At 41.5% G+C, this 20,693-nt stretch overlaps 2 protein-coding genes and 1 long non-coding RNA gene across 9 annotated transcripts in view; 1 reads left to right on the top strand and 2 right to left on the bottom strand.

Annotated features, from left to right (window-relative positions):
• The window catches only part of AGFG1 (ArfGAP with FG repeats 1), a 33,738-nt gene extending 33,157 nt beyond the window's left edge, over positions 1-581 (bottom strand). For 2 of the 7 annotated variants that reach the window (XM_065844491.2, XM_065844495.2), the window contains exon 1: positions 155-580. In XM_065844491.2, the coding sequence (XP_065700563.1) occupies positions 155-321 (167 nt within the window). In that variant the 5' untranslated portion in view covers positions 322-580. Of the gene's footprint in view, positions 1-154 lie in introns of all 7 variants that reach the window. The other 5 variants (XM_065844493.2, XM_071812486.1, XM_065844494.2 and 2 more) reach the window with 5 other exon arrangements.
• A 166-nt stretch (positions 582-747) lies between these two features.
• LOC139828634 (uncharacterized) lies at positions 748-19,339 on the top strand. The gene is made up of 3 exons (XR_011740491.1): positions 748-855; positions 6,199-6,287; positions 19,303-19,339. It is a non-coding gene; the product is annotated as an uncharacterized lncRNA (long non-coding RNA).
• Positions 16,665-20,421, bottom strand: MRPL44 (mitochondrial ribosomal protein L44). Its single transcript, XM_065844972.2, has 4 exons — positions 20,216-20,421; positions 19,446-19,914; positions 18,206-18,384; positions 16,665-16,997 (listed from the first exon to the last, which is right to left on the bottom strand). Exons 1-4 carry the CDS (start codon positions 20,380-20,382, stop codon positions 16,826-16,828), a joined length of 987 nt encoding a protein of 328 aa, XP_065701044.1. The 5' UTR covers positions 20,383-20,421; the 3' UTR covers positions 16,665-16,825.
• Between the last annotated feature and the right edge of the window lie 272 nt (positions 20,422-20,693).

Here is a 20,693-nt window from a genome sequence, read left to right as displayed (position 1 = left end):
AGCGGCTCGCTGCGCTGCCGCCGCCCCAGCAGCCGCGTCTCCCGGCGGCGAAGCGAACCCGGAGGCCGGCCAGGGGCGGAGGTCACGCCGCCGGCAGCGGGGCTGCCCTCCCCCTCCCGGGGCCGGAGCCGAGAGCCCCCCCGCCCGCACTCACAGGATGCCGGAGCAGGAGGTGCACACGAAGCTGCCCACCGTCATGTCGGTGTAGGTGGGGCCGCGCTGGTCGCAGTCGAAGCACTTGCGGTTGGGCGGGAGGCTGCTCATCTCCCGCAGCAGCTTCAGGTGCTTCTCCTCCTGCTTCCGCTTGGCGCTCGCGGCCATGGCCCCGCCGGTGAAGGGACGGCCCGGCACGGCGCCGGGCCCCGCTCACACCCCGACGGCGGCGGCGCTCCGGGGCCCGGCCGGCGGGAGAAGGAGCTGGGGCGGGGGGGGAAGCGGGGGGAAAGGAAGGGGAGGAAGGGGCGGAGAGGGAAACCGGTGCCGCGGATGAGCTGAGGCGGGAGCGCGGTCACCGCTCACGCCGGCCGGCTGCACCACGAGAGGGGGCGGGCCGGGGCGCGGAGGAGACCGGCGGCGGCGCCAGGCCGGGGGCGGCTGAATGACGAGTCGAGGCGGAACCTGCGCGACACCTTTATGAGATCAGAGAAGGAGATGGCGGCGGCGAAGTCGAACGCGTTCGCCGGCGGCAGCGCCCCCTCTCGCGCAGGAGGACGCACTGCCCTCCCGCCGCGACCCCGGCCCGCGGGAGGTGCCGCCGCAGGGACCGCGTCACCCGGCGTGACCCGGCTGGGCGGGGGCTCGCTCCGCGAAGCGAGGAGAGATGCGGCCCCGGAGACGACGCCGGGGGAACGGGGGGTCAGTCCGGTAGGGAATCTCGATGGAAAAACCTCAATGAAATGTACGGCTCGCCTGTTCTCGGGGCGGAGGGGCCGCCCCCTCCCCGCGATGTGCTTGGGGCGCGCTGGTCCACGGCTCCCGGGCGAGCGCGAGGCGGGGCCGTTGGGGCCGCCGGTCTCCACACGCCTTCAGCCCCAGGCGCTGAGCGCGGGCTGAGCCCAGCTGCGGAGGGGAGTCTGCTCCATAAGGCAGCAAACACGGGCCTCGCTGGTGGCCGTGGTGCTTCCCAGGGGCCCCGCGAGCGTTGTCAGTGCGGTTGTCACAGGGCAGCGGGATCTACGAGGAGAACGCTGCTCTGGGTCTCCGTCTTTTTTTGTTATGGAGATGAGAAGTGCAGTTTCCCCTTGGGAATTTGGCTGTTGGTGCCCGACTGAACACTTTCCCCGTCAAAGGAAAGAAAAGAGCCAGCAGTCACATCTATCTGCTGATATCCCTTGGCTCTGGCTTGAACTCAAATCTGCTGCTGATTTAGAAAATATGCTTTTGTTCCTTACAAACCTGCCTCGAGGAATATTTTTCAACAGAGCACGAAATACTTCTAGATAAAAATAAAATTCAATGTACTTTGAAAATTGGTGATTTAATTTGCAATACTGCCTAGCAACACTACGTATGATCAAAATCTTTGAAGGTTTAATGATTCCCAATGCTGTGTATTTAGGGTCAAGTTCTGCACCTCTGACGTCAGAACCTATGTTACCACCAGCGTTTGTAGGAGCAAGATCTGATCCATTGTATTTTCCTCATAGTTGTAGTTAAAAAAACCTAGGACTAGGTGTTCAATATCAGTAATTTAGCATTCCTTCTGCGATTCCTCTGGATTTATGTGAGTTGATCAACCAGTTCTAAGTTTTAAACCCAGAGTACAATGCACTGATCTCAAATTTTTCTAATACAGATGACAGGAGCCTTTCATAGTGAAAAATAAACATCACTATATCATTAAATAATCACAAATGCTTAAACAGCATTCTTAAAAGTAAACATGACGTATCTCCAATCTTGTAAAGACCAAATTCTCACTGCTTCCTCTTAATTTTTCACTTGTCTCTGAAATGCTGACATTCTTGTTTTTTCAGAAGATTTCTCTTTTTTTTTGCATTGTACGAAACATGCTAACATTGGTGATTTGCCAATGACCTAGGCAGCCTGACGTAGATGACCCAAATTTAGGAAAAGAACATTTTAAGGTTAAAAAGCAAGGGTTTTTTTTTCCTGGAAAATCCTTTGGAGAGCAATGATTGGCCACACCACCTGCTGTAGCAGAGAGTTGCTACATACAGTTGGGTTTTGTTTCAGTGAGAGTCAAAGGTGGTTTGTAACTGCCAGGAGAAAGTCCAACTTCAACTGCTTGTGTCATGAATGTACTTATGTGAGTAGCTGTTAATAAAAGCAATAGCATAGCCATTGAAGTTTTCATTGGCATTTAAATGTGGAACTGAACTCCCAGGGAAAATCCTAGTGCTGTTTAAGTCCTTCACAAAGTTCAGTAGGAGCCTCGTATATTTCATATCACACTGGAGCAAGCTCTCCTTTGTTTAATGAAGAAACAGTTCTGATGTTATTCATGGTCAGCACCAAGACGGGTTTTTGCTACTAGATAAATTACCTTTATTAACATCGATTTAGTTTAGAAGTAACTTTTTAAAAATACCAAGCCTCTCCACGTTATGTCTTAGAAAGATGACTTACCCTGGAAACTACCTAATGGTACTTCAGAGGGTTGTGAGGATACACCCTTTCCAAATATCCAGAAACTCTGTGGGATTTGGATTCTTCTAGATACACTGAGCTTGTCTGCTCCAAATATCAGGTTTCTACAACTGAACATCTATATCAGGGGTGTCAAACTCATTTTCACCGGGGGCCACATCAGCCTCACAATTGCCTGCAGAGGGCCGAATGTAATTTTAGGAGTGTATAAATGTAACGCCTCCTACATTTATCCAATCCTAAAATTACATTCAGCCCTTTGAAGGCAACCATGAGGCTGATGTGGCCCCCAGTGAAAATGAGTTCGACACCCCTGCTCTATATTTTATCTTCTTTCCCATAGGAACCAGTGCTTGAGAAATACAACTACCTGTGCGTAAATATATATGTGTTATACTGTTGACATATGTAGGTTTGGAAACTGGCTGCATTAACTTCCAGCCGTTTCACCTCCCCACAAGCAATAATGTAACTTGTGCTGCTCTTCTACTATTTCTTTGCTGCTCAGAGCCAGCATTAATTTTCTCAAAGCAGATAGCTTGTTTGGTTTTTGTTTGTATGTGTGTGTGTTCTGCTTTGTTTTCTCTAAATTACTAAAGGAAAAAAAATCCCCAAATAAAACACATGAATAAAACCTGTACTTTTCAGCTCTGCTCTTTGGTTTTCCTTTTCCTGACATATTTTTCTGTTTCTCTACCCTAGGACCTGAATTTACTTTCCTACAGCTTCTCTGTCCAATTTTATTCTTCATTCTCTCCTCCTAATGACCAGACTTTTGTGGTTGGAAATATACTGGCCAGCTGTTTATCCCAAAAGTGTTTTATCCCTGCTGCACCTGCTGCAGCTTTTAGCATTAAAATCAATTTTTTAGCAAATGTTAAAACAAGTATTTCTTATGCTTGCAATATTACTCTTTACATAAAAAAACAGAACCTGAAAGTTAGCCCAATCATGGGTAATAATATCTGAAAGATATTGCTTCAGTAAGCTTTTAAATATGGGCGAATATGGTTTAAATTATAATATACAAGCACATAATCTAGGGGATTTATTGTCAGGACCAAAAGAAACAAGAGTCTTAAGAATGTACATTTGGGAGATGAATAAGACATTCTTCATTTGTCACTAGGATTGAGGTCAATAATATCCGTTTTAAAGCAATTAACCCAGCAGGCTAAGTGACATGAAAATGATCATGCTGAAAGACTAATGGGCTATTAAATCCATCTTGCTTCACTACTGATGGGCATACGAAATTAATCCTGGGATTAGGTATATCGGATCTGTGGTAAACTGCTCCTGCAATATTTGTCCATGAAGGGTTGTCTGAAAATTCTAAGAAAGAACATGGCAAGTTTATCCGGCAGGAACGTACACCGATGTGCTCTATTAAAGATTCAGTCAACTGGGCATAGATTAGTGTGTCTGTGCCTGGCCTTATTTAAGCAGTAGCTTAAAGAACAGATATGTTTTAGTAAGAGATCCAAACAAGAGAAAGTCATAGTAATGTTAATTTAAATTATTATTGATTTTCAGCAGTTATTTAAATCTAGAAAATTTAGCTGCAGGAAAGAGTCAAACAAATAGGATTGAATAACCGAATTGTGTTTATTTGAAATGACATTTCCCTTTGACATTTCCCACTCACTGCCATGACATTAACACAGTAGAAATGGCAAATGATCGATAGCCCTGCCTTTACCCGCAGCAGCTCTTCATATGAAACAGACTTCACAATGAAGAGAAAGGCACAGTCACATCGGCTTGGGTTTTTTGTTAGTTGGGGTTTTTTTTGGTAGTGCACAAGTTAGTGGTCTTTATTCTTTTGTTTTGTTTTTAATGCCATGTTTTATTACTGTGACTTACACCTAATTCCTTCTGAGTAATGTAGGGTAGGGCGTGATTTTCAGCAGCAATGAGAGTCTGAGATTTGAAGAATGACGTGGGGGAGACTGAAGGTATAGCATGAGAGACACAAAAACAGGAGCTAGCAGAAGAGTGGGAAGCATCAGAAAGACCAAAAATCCTAGGCAGAAAAAGCAATTCTTCTTTAGACTCCTCCTTCAACAGTTTGTGACCTATCTTCTATATCTTTATTGATAGAAGAGCTTTTACAGTTCCCAAATGAGACAGATTGAAGCTGTGCAGAGCCAGGTATCACACATCAATAGCAAGACACAGTCTCCTTGCTGCAAAGTAAAACTAGAATTTTCCTATTAATCTGAAAAAGCCAGGCAGGATTTCAGAAGAGCACCATAAAGGCATAGAATGTCTTTCCGAAGTTAACACAACAAATCAACATCAGAGGTGGTTAAAAAACCCTTAAATATCTTTCCTCTTAGCTTGATGCTCTGCCTTTGGTGACAATTGCTAATAAAGAAGTAAATGATATTTTAGATGAGCTTCTTGCAGTCATTAATTTTTCTAAAATGTTTGAATGGAAAATTTGAATTAAAATGAATCAGTGACATCCTAAAGTTAGTGTTGTTTAAGATTTGGTTCCTTTTACTCAAGTTAAATCTATTACCTCGTAGCTCACTTGAATCCGCTTGAAGTTTTTCAATGAGAAGGACTGAGATTTCCTGTACAGACTCCTTTGTAGCACTGGTTATTCTATACACCTGACTCTTCACTTTTTCAAGTTAACAAAACTACTAACATCTCTATCATGGAAATACCCTCCTTAGTTTTTCTTCATCTTCTACTTTTGTTTTCTTCTCATACAAGTTAAAAAAAATATCCATTTTTAAGATGAAAATAATATAATTGAATTAATTGAATTTTATCTATGTAGAAAGTTGTTCAGAAGACTGAGCAGCTTCTGTGTTACTTAAATTGTGCTTACAGTTGTTAATTAAACACTGTGCTCTCCTGGCTGGACTGGAACTTCTAGGGGACCTTGTGAGCCTGTCTTCCCTATGATTACAATTGTTTTACTGCCTTAAGATTTACACGTTCCTTCAGGCATCATGCTCAGTGAAGAACAGTTGTTTGTGGGTTTTTTTGGTGAAGGATTTTTTAGTCCAGGATTGTCCCAGCCCAAAGTGTCATACATTCTATTTCAACAGGAGTTTTTCATATCCAGGGGGGACATTTCAGCAGATTGACTTGTTCCAAAGTTACAGGAATTTTTCATTTTTTAATCTTACAGAAAAATTTTGATAGCTGAGGAGGTATTATTCTTTTCCTGCATTCTAGTTTGGTCAGTGATGTTGAAAGATTATCAATATTTCAACCTTGCCCCTTTATTTGACACAGTTCTTGAATTTCCATCATGCCTTAAGTGTACAAGATCATATTCCAGTTTGTAATCACAGACTAGGTAGTGGAAAGAACACGCCTATATACAGTTGCAGTGAAGGCAAAACATCTGTCATAGGAATATCTTGTATGTGCAGTGAATGTATCTTAAAGTTCATCTTTACATTGCCTTTATTCTTAGGGTATGTGCCAATGTTTCTGTTACTGATTTTCATTTATATTGGTTTATCATTATTCTATAAGGTCCTCTAGTTGGATGATGCTTTATAAACTGTACCACAAATTGCAAGACTTTTTGTAAAATAATTGTTTCATGCATCCTTTTAGAGCAACATGCCAGAGGAGAATGGAACCCTTTAAACTGAAAATGGAGTCTATTTGTATTCAATCATATAAACAGCAATAAAAAACTATTGGTAAGCCATATCATATTTTACATTTGCTGGAAGTGCCCTTGGAAATGTTAGCAATACAGAAGGCAGCCTCGAGCCTACAGGTAGAGGAGAGAGGTTGCAGAGCAGATATGAATTAAGTGAGAAGGAAGCAAACAAATGGCCTGAGGAGACAAAGAGCTGAAAGACAGACCTTGATTGTGGAAATACAGTTTAACTCTGTCTAGCTATTCGTCCTAAATTAGGAGAGGGGGAGGCAAAAATCTAAATAGATATCTAAACAACCAACAATTTCTGTAGTATCTGGCTACATAAAGTGCTAAACCAGGAAATGGTCTCCCAGCTTTCTGAACAGGAACAACTTAATTTTTACATCAAAGTTTATGTAACATAACTTATTTCTAAACTGATGAATGAGATTTGTATTTAAAGCCCAGTGTATTTTTAAGTTCAGTTCTTCAGAACCTTTTCCATTTGATGATGAGCATTCCCTGCCTGTTTACTGTAAAACTCCCATGGGAATGAAGAGAGGCCTTTGTTCCTTCACAATAATGAATCTAAATTATTGATTAGTCAGTCTAATTTGTGGAAACCACCATCAGTTAGTGTGGTCTTAGAACTGCCTTATATTTGGCAAAAATAATTACAGGTAATTTGACAAGCATCTTCAGTGAGGGAAACACAATATTAAAACAGACACAAGTAATATTCTCAACCAGTGTTCAGCGCTACAAAATTCGCATATTCTTCTTCAGACTTCCCTAAAATTTTAATTATTTTAATAAACATCGCTTGGGGGCTGATTTGAGGAACATCCAAGTATAATTAATTGTTCTGAGCAGGCATCTTTTAGTGCGCATGGTAATCCTGAAGCAGTGTTTACAACTGGAATCTACACACAGAAAACAGGTCCAAAACCTTTATAATTCTCTAAGTCAACCTGAATATGTAAAGAATGAAAAAGGTCAAAAAAGAAAGGAAAAAGTGGGTTTAGTCAAAGACGCCAAGACAAGCCATGGAATACGTATCCTGCACTCCGTTATCTGAAACACTGAAATGGTAAATCAGTGACTGCAACGTAGTAGTGTTTGAAACTTGCCACATAAACAGTTTTGTACACTGCAGTGAACAAATTAAGGAACATAACAAGTATCAGAGTAACTGAAAATCATGGTAACATCCATTTGGATATGAAGTGGGATGAAAAAGAACAGTATCTCAGTGTAAAACAATGGAGAAGGACATAAAACACAGATTTGGAAAACAGAGCTTTCAGATGTCAGACATTCAAACAGAAGAATAAAGAAAATAAGCTATGTAATGTGAATAAGGGAAAATGAAGTTCTACAGTCACCCCATTTCTGAAATGAAATGTTTTAGAAGTGAACTACAAACGGACACCTGATCCTTCAAATTTAGTATAATGTTTCTCATGGTAATTTTAAAACTTGAGATACAGTCATGGAGATTTTTTCCATGAATCGCTGAGAATTTGTCTTGTCCACATTGCAGTTCCATTATTCAAGGAGAAGAAGAGAGAAGGGCTTTAATGAATGGTTATTAACAGGTTAAAAGTAAGAGCACTAACGAGATGCACCACAAACAAAAAATCCCCAGGAGAATGTGACACAGGCCAGTGCAGCTGCAGTGGGTACGGATAATCCCTGGTGGCTGCAAATATCCTCTTAAGGGACATTTTCTGAAGGAGAAGCCTAATCTCAATGCGTACACAGGAAAAATACTGCTAAAACTAGTAACATTTTAGCACTTTCTCTGTGTCATTTAGTTTAGAAGTAAAAGGACAAACCATCAAGTTGTTGTTTAGAATAATTAAGCAAGAAAAGTAAATCCCCTGATATTACGACCTCTTGTACATTCTGCTGTACAGCCAGAACACCTGCAGTTTCTTGCCCTGAACTGTTTTCAACATTGCAAGCCACAGCTGTAGATAACAGCCAGCTTAAAAAATAGCTTTCTTTCCAGAATGCATTCTCTGGTGAAGTGGCTGTGACGTGTATGTCTCTCGGAAAAAATGTGTGTGAATTCCAGTTGAGAATGCAGATTTTGAAAGTATTCCCCAATTAGAAAAATTTTCTTAACCAAGAGGAAAAAGAGAAATGCTCATCACCATGTTACTTAACCAAAATGACTTGACGTCAAGAAGCACCTTTTTTCATTACATGACAGGAATATTTAATATTTACTGCTAACGTTTTGTTGGGGTTTTTTTTTTAGGAAAAGCTAAAGAAATCCCAACAACCAAACAAACAAACCACCCCAAAAAACTCAAATCAGAAACAAATTAACAATTAAGGCATGGTGGGCATCGTAATATTCTAATATTCCACATACTGTGTTAGGGCAACTGGAAAAGAGAAAGTGTTCAGAACCTTGTTGCTGCCTGACTAGGACAAAACCTTATTTGGGTTTGGTTTTTTAATTTGGTTTGTGGACAAGGGAGTTAATGGAAGGGAATAAATAAATAGTCAAACTGCAAAGTGAATGAAAAGTTTGGGATAATATCCACTCAGAGCAATATACTAGTTGTTAAAGATCAACATTTTACTGACATAAACACAGGAATCTGAGAAATACAACCCCCAAGGGGCAAGAGACTTTTAAACAAATTTTTAAAAGCTAAAAAAAGTTCCTCCACAGTACCATGGATGAGAGAAACAGGCAGGGAAAAGGAACATGACAGTTAATAAATCATCACAAATATGGAAACAAGTGTTTTCAGAAGCATTAGGTAAGCCTAGTATTTCTTACAACTTCAGACTTTTAATCAAATATTTTGTAATTGTTATAATTTGCGAGACTGTTAGTATAATTTGCTTAGAGCTCTTTAAATCTACCATGACTTTCCTAAATTATCAGGAACCACTTTAGGAGTACATAGGGGGTTTTGCATCCTGCTCCTCTGTGTGGGGTTGTTTCAGACTTAAGTACTTTACTACTTAAGGTCCAGCTTTCCAGTTTTTCGGGTTCAATGTGTTCATAGCCAGCCTACAAATATTGCTCTGATGCCAGAACTATCCTGCAGCTCATTTTCCCCTCCCTGTATGTACCTTTGTGCACTCAGATAACTGCCCAGCAGCCAGGCGGGCACATGCAGGCAGCAGATATGGGAGGTGTGTGTCCAGCTGTGCTGATTAGCAAACAGCTGCTGCCCAGTGCAGTTGGCTCCAGGTGCAGGGCCTGGACCACAGCTTTACTAATTCAGAGTTAGGATTATGAGTGTAATCATTCAAAAATAAAACAGAGAAAGGTTTCTTAGTAAAATAATGAAAAGTTTCTGTTGTTACTGACCTAGACATTTTTCAGGGCACACTTGTTTTACACTCCTGCTCTTTCCATCATTGATAGAGATCACAGGACAAACCGAGCTGCCAAAGGTATTAATTCTATTTTACCCTCATTATAAACAGAGCACTTAACAGTCAGTGCATTTGCAGAGTACTGAGCAGAATCCTGGCTTTGCTCTGAAGCACCATGTGGTTTTTTCCTTGCTGGAGCCTCTCAGCACTGCCAGGCAGTGGCCACAATTGCCCTCGGTCTTCCCTACAGCCAGTTTCATCCCCTTTTGCAATGAAATCAAAATAAGTGTTTGTCAATACAAACACAAAGAAGATGTATTGTTATCCTTCAAAAATGGAAATTACGTTGAAGCATGAAAAGCATTGCCGATTTCAAAAAGAATCTGATAAGAGTCAGACAATCCAGCAGTGGATTCTGTTGCTAAGAGCAAATCCCTTCTGCAGCTGGGGGAAATTTCTCTAGAGGAAAATTTTAAAGCTTATTCTACTTTTTATCCTACTTTATTTATTTGTTTTAATCTAGTCCCTGACAGTTCTGGTTACTAGGAAATTATGACTATATTAAAGAAAAAAATGTTCAAACTTGTTATTTTTAAATTGCTTGTTTCTATCTCTCATGAGGTAATGAGATCGACCAAATTCAATCTGATCCACAATCATCTCCTAAACACTTGATCTTACAGCCAAGCTCACAGTAGGCAGTTGAAATAACCAATTAATGACTGACAAATTCAAGAAAATTCTGTCAAAGAAATAAACTATGAAATAAATTACGTACCTCTGAAACCTGGCAACAATCAACAGGTCTGCTACTGGTCTAGATTTCCAAGAACTTCTTCAGCCTGCCTGCTGTTCATGCAACACATGGGCTGAATCGAAGTAATTATCACAAACCATCCTCCGACATGATGCTTGAAGCCACAGGACACGAAGCGTCAGTGCAGATTCCCAGCGGCTGGGAGACAAACAGGAAAAGGGCCTGGAAGTGGAACTATATGGGTACGTGCATCTAGGGTAGGTTCATCCTTAAGTAATAAAAGCAGCAATAGAAGCAATAATGAATTGCCAGAATTGCCACGTGGCCATCTGCCAAATGACAATATGAATGTTGTCTTTCTCTCTGGGTTTTTTTTCTTTCCCAAAGTGCTCTTACGTTGCGTGGCAGATACAGGTTGTAGAACATGCCTGCCTGACTGAAACCATGCTGAAATAGCACCACGTGATATCTGAGAGAGAAATGTAATACTTAATATATACTTCTACTGCAAAAGAAACTTCAAAGCAGAACTGAGCTGTACTCTGATGTTATAAACAGAAAATGATAGATTAATCACTCCAATCTAAAACCATTAGCCCCTTTGTGATGAAAGCCCGATCAAATTTATAAAAGTAGTTCTACAAAGCTCATTGCCACAGTCACTACTTGATGCAGGAACTCTGTGTAATGGAATAAACAACCTTCAGGTACACACTTTTAGGTTAGGCAACCATTCTTTTTCTGATGGACTATAAAAAAAAAAAAAAAGAAGCTCTTTTGTAGACATTTTCAGCTCCTGTCATTTGAAATTAAAGACAATGCTTTTCATCAGCATTCAGCAAATGAAGCCATTTTCTCTCTGAACCCTTTTCCTCCTTAAACATTCTCTCACATTGGAATTATTTCTACAAATCATTTTGTCAGGTTATGATTCTAAGCACTGATATTTTTGCCAATAACGTAGAGGATAAAGCTGTGCCTCCTACTTCTTTGTATTTAAATTAGCATTAAAGTAACCAAATTTCTTTAGTGGACTAAGCCAGAACTTTTAGCCAGAACTTTGCCCTCCAGTGGTGGGATTGCTTCCCCCGCCTCCCCTCCCCAATTCATCCTCTGCTCTTGCATGACTAATTCTGTAAGACTTCCTCCGTTTCATTAGTATTTTCTTAATTACACAGGGCTGCCTCCACAAAGGAGATACTCCACAAGAACAGACTGGAAAATGGTATCTTTGAACTCCAATTATTCTGAATTTTCTCTCATAGGTTTAGGTCTAACGTAGGATGGTGGTGTTCCTAGCGTGCTTCCTTCAGGCTCCAGGAACATGTAATGGTTTTTCATTCAACTAGGCTTAATTATTTGTTTGATCTGGTAATATCCCCTGCGGTACCTCAGAGATATTAATCACAAATCTAGATACATCCCCACACGAGTGTCAGCTCTACGTGGCAGCGGGTCTGTTATCACTTACTATGTACTAATAAATGGTGGCATCATCCTCTAGAAATGGTCAAATAGGCAAGAGCAGAATATTTTAAAACTTCCAGAAAACTTTAGAAACTGGAGTCTCCCACATCAGTCAAAACTATTTCTTTTCTCACTTCTATAAGGTGGAAAAATTGCCAGTAGCAGTTTTTTTATCCCCCACCGCAGTGCCAGCCACAGCCTAGAGAGAGAGACAAATACACCAAAGATTTCATTCAATACCTATTTAAATATATCAATCATGAAACTATAGAATCTGTTGCCAGAAGTGAAAGATTATACCTGCCTATTGTTGCTTTCTACTGAAACTTGCATTAAATAGCGTTTGAAAGTTTCTTTGAAGCTGGTTATCAAAACCTTTTTTCAGGACTGTTTTTTTGGCAAGTATGCTTGTTTTTAAGAGTTAGAAACACCACACAAAAATTGACCAAATCATTTGAATGACTACTGAGAATACTGGTTTTTAGTAAACACACCTACTGATGTGATTCATTTTGGTTGCCAATATAAAGTATCAAAATTAAGTACTTTAAACCAAAAATATGCCTTCAGGACAGAGTATTAAACTACAAATGTCAGGTAATGATTAATCTAACACATATTACTCAGGTTACGAAAATAAATGTTGCTGGATCCCAGTCTAATTAGGGGAAAACATAGGACTGCAGAGCTAGTGAGATGCCCTATAAAGAGGAACTCTCAAGCACGTTCAAAACTCGATGAAATTTTCATCTCACTGGAATTAAATGCAAAGCTCTCCCAATATCAATAAAACCAAGATTTCTTCTGCTAAAAACCACTGGTATATGAACATGTGAGCACAACTGGCAATGAATGCAATGTAATTTTCAACTTCCATATCAGACCAGTGAGGTTCTATAGTTGTCCCCAGCTGGAGCAATAGGAGCAAAAGATCTAACACGTCTAAAATGGAGCCAAGTCTGCCTAGGAAGAGGTTCATAAGACAATGAATTGGCAATGGATTGTCTCGGTGATCCAGGGGGTCCCCAAAAGTCATACAATGCCTGCATTGTAGTAATTCAGCTAACAAATTTGCCCCTAAAACTAGAAGTTGAAGTGCCTAGTCACAAGCTTGACTGCCACAGACCAGCAGAAACGTTATACTTACTACACAAACCCAGAAAGGGCTGATCCCGTGTACCTTGTCCCTAGAGCTGCTCTGTTTCCAAAGAAGAGCAGCCCCAGTTTTCAGGTGCACCGTGAAGAGCTGCATTGCAGCGTGCCGGGGGTTTGAGGAATCGCCAACAGCCTTCAGTGCTCTGATTCTGTCACATGGATCAACTGTGTTTCCACTGCGCAACTTCACACTCAGTGGCTGTTTACTGACCGGCTGGTGGCCATTTTGTCTTCCCTATTTGTCAGCAATTTCATAGACAAGCTGAAATGGAAAACAAACAAAACTAGAGCCATTTGATCAGTGAAATCCATGTGAAAAGATAAAATCAATCTGTCCCTAGATGTTTGCTTCTCTACATTAAATGCATTTCTTAAAATGTTAAGTTCAAAGCTCAGATGTAAGAGAAACCAGGTAGTTTAGAGCCTGTTTCAAGTTTACCACAGCACCCAGTAAAGGACAAGAAAAAGTAGGGCTCTTCTAATGTGTCTGTACTGCAGCATCCCTGTCCCACAAAACAGCATGACAACATAGCTTTTGATGTTTTGAATTCTTCATGGCTTTTTATAGCAACATAACACCAGAGCACCTTATTTAAATTTTTGATTTATCATAAAAAAACAAGAGCTTGGTATAAGAAATTTCAATAAAAGCTTTAACTTCTCACTGACAAGTTCAAACTCTGATTAAACATGGAGATAACTGTAAAGTGATCATATTTTAATTTCCTGCCTTTAAGTGACAGAAACAATTAACGCAAGAATTATTCCTGGACGTTTTTTCTAAGAGAAAATTACACCAAAACATCTGGTTATTGTAACCAGAAGAAGCCACAGTTGAAAGGAAGGACAGAATAGCGAACGTTCAGTCCTATTACTGAACAGCTTGAGACACAGGAGCAAAGGCACACACCGAGAACAGAAGTAACTTAATAAAAGTGCATGAAAGCCCATGGAAGTTTTTCTCCACTTAGCTGGGATCAATACAGTAGAACTTCTCTTACCTTTTTCAAAATAAGATCACTTTTAAAACACTTTCAAGAAAAAGACAAAGGATCTAGATTACATAGCAATCCAAGACTATTCACAGAGTTTATTTAATATTTGGTTGACTACTAGTCAATCATTTATTTCATAATTTCACTTATATCTGTCCAAGCATATTAGCATACTTATGAGAATTAGCACAAAGACCAAGAAAGCAAGCTAAAAAAGGGTTAGCATATACCACTGTACTTTTGTCAAAATGTAGCTGTTAGTACACACATATCTTAAGCTAGTGCAGAAATATTATTTGTGTTCTGGTTTGCCAGTTATAATTTTCACTTCCAAAAAAAAAAGTGGATTTTGAGGTAAGGTTTGAATGAGTTAAAGGAAGGATAAACACAAATACAGTAACAGAAATGCCTGTGTCAGATGAGGTTAAAAGGTAGCATACAGAAGAGTATAATCAAAGTTGACTCTTGAGACGTTAACCTATTCCAAAATTCCATACATGCTACAGAACTGCTCTACTGTTAAGTAAGTTTACAAATATAATAATCATGATAATCAATGAGCTGTTCAATGTGTTCCAAGAATAAACTGTCCTGATCCCTGTCTGTCAGTCAATTATTGACATGCTGCTTGACCTGTGGCCTTCTCTGAAATAAAATGTAAGGTAAGAAAGGAACAACCACTGGGAGACGTAAATGCACCTGTACCCAGCACCTGGGTCAGAACCAGCTTACAAAGAACTTTTCAGGCAACAGAACTACCATGGAATTTCATGAATGTTTCCAGTAAAAGAAAATCTGCCATTTTCACCAGACTTTGTGGATACTGATTTCTGTAAATCTAACCAATCTTTAATGCCACTTAGGTATTGTTTACAGCTACTCATTTGGGGAATGGGGGGGAAGTTATTAATCTGAAGTATGTAAATGATCCTACAACAACAATGGTAAAACCTTGAATATATGTGTGAGTGCCAGAAATTAAAGCACCAATACCATATAATATGCCTAGGACATATATTCTTACAAAAACTACTTTTTCACTCACACCTCTACAAAACTCAGTCCTTTCCATGTTTCTAAACTGTCTTTCCATTTGAGCTCCAGGTATTCCATACATGTGCTACAAAATAAATTTATTTATCTTACATTGCTCATTTTTTTCCCCAGCACACTATTCAGTATCTGCTTCTCCTAGGACTTAAGCCCATATTCCAAACTGCAGTGCCATAGTAAGAAGATCTTATTTTAAGGTAAACTGCCACCAAAGTGCTTATTTCTCTTTCAAGATAGGTAACTATATGTATAAAAAATAGTAGGTAGATCACACTTTGGATGTAAAAAACCCACCTTCACTATTGTCCTTTTAAAATAGGTAAAGGTAAGAGAAATACCTCACGTGGAAACTAAAAATAGCATGAGTAATTTCTATCCTCTTTTCAGCTTTTGCTGTTATTCCCCTGGAATACAGTGACCTTATTGGTTTTGCTTATATAACAGATTAACTAGCTGGAATTTTATGCATATTTTATGCTAGTCTGATCTTTCTACTCTTCTTTTTACATTTGAGCTCTCACACATGTAACCTCCCATGCTCGAACACACAGGGAAGACACATTTTTACCTGTTGCCAAAAGCGGTGCTCACAATGGGACAAAGCAGGAAACACTTTTTCAGCCACTGTCCTATCTTAAGCTTTTCCTTTTCTTCCTTTGAGGTCTCAGTCCCAGCTTGTAATTGACTCACTCAATTTTAAAGGAAACAACTCTGAAAGAGTCACAGCCCTCGTGCCTCTGCTGTTCTGGTACACACGCTGAGCTTCTCTGACATTTAACAGGAAATCATGCAGGTACCCGAATTACTCCTGAGTGACTTCTCATTTACTTGGAGTCACATTCAAACAGCCGCAGACAGCGCAAACAAAATAAACACCAATTTTACTGAATCCAATGATTTAGTCACATAAGGCTGCACAGGGTTAGGGTTTAGGATTAGTGTTAGGGATAGGGTTTACGGTTAGGCTTTTTATGGTTAGGGTTTATGGTTAGGGGCTACGTGTTAGGGTTTTTAGGGTTAAGATTAGGATTTGGGATAGGCTTAGGCTTAGGGTTAAGGATAGGGTAAGGGTTAGGGTTAGCATTTTTAGAGTTAGGGTCAGGGTTTCTACAGTTAGGGTCATTAGGGTTGGGGTAGGGTTAGGGTTATAAGACTGTAGCTTAGCATTAAACAATGGCCTTGGATGGTTCAGGCCTTCATGACCCTTATTTTCCTTTTTATAATTTTTAAAATTAAAAATACACCCTGTTTCAGAGTGTGCTCCAACAGCAGAAACCAATGTACATGGTAAACAAAATTCGCATGCAAGAAGCGAGACCTCAAAAGTGCCACTTGCACTTTTTTTTTTAAATTGGACCGCGAACAGCATCAATATAATTGACATCACCTTTACGTTTTTACTAGGTCAAGGGCAAATGAATCCAGATGCAATCCAAGGACCAATGTTGCACACGTAATTTAACTCATTAACAATATCCTCAAAACAATCCCCAAGGATGCCCTTAGGAAACCTTTATCTACACGCTGAGACTTTGTCACTCACTATTAAACATCATTAAAAACAGTCTTGTGTGTTGTATGGAAAAACTCCTACGTCAAAAGACAAAAATTCAGAAAATGTGTACTTTTGATTAGGAAAATGAGCAAATATTAAACATTGTGCAAAAGGAAAAGACTTTATTTTAATACCATATTTGATTTTAAAATTTCAAGCACTTAAGATCAGAAAACCAAACTGAATTTTGCTTTCCTAAATACATCTATCTTCAGTACGGAAGCCATTAATCCTTAGGAGAAACCCGAAATGTCTTTTATTATCTAGTTACTGCTGATAGCCTTCTCAGCTACCAGGCCTTGTTTGGGTTTTGAGTAATCCCAAGGTCTCCTGTTCTCCGTATACCCATAGAGCTTCCTCAGCGCCACGCGGGCGGCTTCTTCCTCTGCAGCAAGCAGCGTTTCACCAGGACCTTCAGCTAGAATCTTCTTATCACTTGGGAAAAAAACAAAACATTTTCATCAAAAATTCTGAGCACCACTGCATATCATCAATAAGGGCTGCTAGATTTTTTTTTCTTTCTCCAATGTCTGTGAATACTGAAGGTAATTTCTATATACACACTAGTGTAAATATTTCCGTCAGTGTTTCCTGCAAAGACAAGTGACTGTATGTTCAACAATGGAAACTCAAATCATTTCCTGGAAGAACACTGCTCTGCTCATTTAGATTTCTAACATATCACTGATTCTTCACAGCGTTCAATTTGTTAGCCCTATTAAAAATATGCAAATTTGTTACTCTGTTTAGCTTAAACAAAGAAGTGAAAACCTTCTGTCTTTTCTCCCCCTGGTAAGAAAGCATTTTAAAACTTCTTCAAAAGGATTCACAAAGAAATCTCTGTTATGAAGTATGTACTCAGCTCTGGTTAATCAGCATCTATGGGCACTGAACAGGAACCGTTCATGAAGAGAAACCATGGATTCCAGAAGAAAAAATAATCAAGGTTCCTTTCTTTTATATAAGATAATAAATCTTAAAAGGCACATAAACCAAAGCATGATAATCCAGAACAAGTTAAGGCAATCTTCCCAGATGTTTGTCTGCAGCTCATTTAGCAAAGCATCAGTGATGTGGGTTTTGGTGGAAGGAGGTCCTGTTCTCCTCCAGAGGAGCAAAGTTACCCCCAGTCCAGAGACCAGGACAGGCACTGCCAATGCCTGACAAAAGCACAGCAGGTACAAAGTCTCACCTGCATACAGACACTCCTCTTGCTAGTTTACAGTGCCCATAACTTCAAAACTAAAACGCTTCTCTGGAATATAAACTAAGTCTCTCTTCAATCCCATCTCCCTTGATGTCTGTGTCTCTATCCGTCCCTAAACCTGGATACACTGGTGGTCCCTCCAAAGCCATCCAGTGATGCTGTTCACAAAGTTCCTATGCCAGGTCACCCAGAACATACAACCAGACTCTCATGTGCCCGATTTAGACTTTGAAGCCCTTTAGTCTGTCTTTTCATGCATCATTACAGCAAGCTATTGCCAATGCTAAACAGCTGATTTTATATGGAAGTCGCTGCAAGGTGTCTTTTCCGTAATAACTTGACCAAAGAGCACAAGTAGAATAGTAAAAGATCATCTTCCCTCCTCCCCTTTCCCTCAGCTTAAACTCATTTCACTTTAAATTAATATTGCACTAACCAGTACAACCCAACAAAGTACAATGGCAGAACTGTGCTGACTCCCAGTTGTCTGGTAATTCTTGGTTCTGGAGATGAGATATTCCTCTTGGTCAGTTCTTCCACTAGTAAGCCCATAGGATTTACAACTTCCCAGATCTCAAACAGGTCTTTTCCAATCAGCTGGGGGATGAAGAAATCCTAAACAAAAAATATTTAGAAGTTGCAATTAATGAGAAAGTGAACAAAGCTTCTGGTACCTCCTAATAAATGCACAGTATGAAGAGGCATTAACACAGTTGACAGTGAATTGTGGAAATTAACGATGAAACAGCCTAAACGCTCCACTGCCGCTCGGCACAGTGAACCAGCAGTGGAACGTGGGGCAGCTCCAGTGCTGACTTGCCCCCTGCCAGGAGGCACCTCTTGGGCAGCATCAGCCACTGCTGCACCGAGGGGACAGAACAGCGCCTGAGCACAAGGGGAGCAACTTGGTGCTGCTTGTCCAAAATCCAAGCCAGGCGCTGGAGTACAGCAGCAGGGTTCTGCAAGAGGCCAAAGGGAACGTGCAGACCCACAGGACTTGCACCCATTTGGATCACCCTCCTGCCCATTAACTGCTACTTGCTCTTACCTCTCAATGGTCTTGTACCCAAAATGAGATTTTAGCAAGTATTTCTCTATTGCAAAACTAGAAATAAATGAAAAGGGATGACTGAAAGACAATAAAACTACTTTATTATGCTGCATTTTAACTGAACATTTTTGCATGGAATATCTTTAGGTGCTTTCATTCCTACACACAAAATTGAGGAAATTAGCCCTTATTTTCTATAAAGTATTCTTAAAACCTGAAGGTACAGCTGACCTTAAGTGGAATAAGGTAATTATTTGATACTTAGTATAGTGCATGGAATATAATGTTTTCCCTTAGCAAGTGTCAGCAAATGTTACAATATCACCATTAAAAACCAGAAGTATAGGATTTTATCTACCCATCCAGTCTGTGCTTCCCAATGGAATAAAAAAAAAAAAAAGAACAAAAAACACACAACAAACCAAACAAACACAAAACCCCACCCAACTAACTGATCCCCTTACTAAACTGTATTTTCACAGGTACTGCCAAACTTCTGCCGACCTCTCTGGATATCAAGGTACAAGACAATATTTAATTTTTGTCTTTTTTTCTGTAACTTCCAGCTGAGACCCTTAGAACTTATTGCTGTCAATGCAAAAATACGTCATGAGTAACAACTTACCCTGACAAAGATCCCTGTTTTCTCGGGCCCGCTGCTATTGAGCAAGGCTCCTATTACAGCAAAGAACGTCCTCTGTAGCACATCTGGTGGGACGGGAAACTCTCTGCAAAGTGTCAGGTCCTGTATAGACAGGTTTTGAGCCACATAAGAAACAAGTTCCTGACTGGTAAGAAAATCAACAAGTGCTTCTATCCCTTTTGCAGGTAAATCCGGGTAGGCTCCTTCAAAACACTGCGTCAGGTAAGAACGTGAAAAAGACATCCCTTGTTCAGCGAGTTTACTGTTGTCTTGTAGATTAAGAGCAACCGTTTCTTTGTCCAGCCCAAGCTCCCGGCGTCTGGCTTCTTCGCTTTCAATGTAACAGCGATTAACAAATGCAGTCTTGAGAAGATCCAAAGAGAAACTTTCCTGTAGCCGGGGGCCAAAAGCCTGTACCTCTGCATGGTAATCCCAGTTGGGCTTCTCTGAGCTGCAGACACGGAAAATAAAACAAATTCAGAAAAAGAACAAGAAGTGACCTGCACGGCCAGCACCGTGCCGGTGCTGGATGGCCGAAAGAACTGAAAAACTGAGCTGGTTCTGAATGTCAGAGCCGCTGTTCACCGGCGCTGCTGCCAGACGAGGCTCATTCCCTCGCCCCGCCGGGGACCCGCGCAGCCCAGAACAGCCCGCGCCGTGACGAGCCGGAACGCTCCGATCTCCCCCGTTCCTCAGCCCACGGCACCGCCCGCCACCCCCCGCCCTCTCCTGCCGGCCGGGCCGCCCCTCACCGCCGCCGGGGCGGCTCCTGCAGCCGCTGCTGCTCCAGGTATGCGCGGAGCCACCGCTTCTTCTGTCGGGGCGGCGCAGTGATGACCCCCGCCCGCCCGAGCCCGATCCCGGTCCCAGTCCCGGCCAGCAGCGAACGCGGCGCCCGCAGGAGCAGCCGGGCGGCCATGGCGCCGCGTCCCCTTCCCCTGACGGAAGCGCGGCCCGCCCCGCCAGATCCGGCCGGAAGCGCTCCTGGCCGGGGACAGCACCGGGCGCACCAGCGGCGGCGGAAGCAGCCCTGACGGCGGCAGCTCCGCGCTGCATGCCGGGGGCGGCCCCGGGGCCGCCGGGACGAGGGAGGGGCCTTCGTCAGGCGTCCCGCTGCGAGGAGCGGGGGGAGCTGCGGAGGTGTCTGTCCGCCGAGGTGGGACCCGCACCGCCCGGCCGCTGCCCCGTCCTGCCCGCGGTGGAAGAAAACTGGAAGCTCAGCCCCACAGC

The sequence above is a fragment of the Patagioenas fasciata genome, chromosome 9, assembly GCF_037038585.1.
Source record: "Patagioenas fasciata isolate bPatFas1 chromosome 9, bPatFas1.hap1, whole genome shotgun sequence".
Taxonomy (NCBI): domain Eukaryota; kingdom Metazoa; phylum Chordata; class Aves; order Columbiformes; family Columbidae; genus Patagioenas; species Patagioenas fasciata.
Note: the sequence above shows the minus strand (reverse complement) of the source record. Positions and strands in the feature narration are given on the sequence as shown.

Bases quoted from the DNA above. Each gene is read 5' to 3' on its own strand.
- MRPL44 (XM_065844972.2), bottom strand. From the start codon at position 20,382: ATGGCCGCCCGGCTGCTCCTGCGGGCGCCGCGTTCGCTGCTGGCCGGG. The intron at 19,915-20,215 runs GTGAGGGGCGGC...CCGTGTCTGCAG, and splicing joins CAGGAGCCGCCCCGGCGGCG to CTCAGAGAAGCCCAACTGGG. The intron at 18,385-19,445 runs GTAAGTTGTTAC...TTTTTTGTTTAG, and splicing joins AAACAGGGATCTTTGTCAGG to GATTTCTTCATCCCCCAGCT.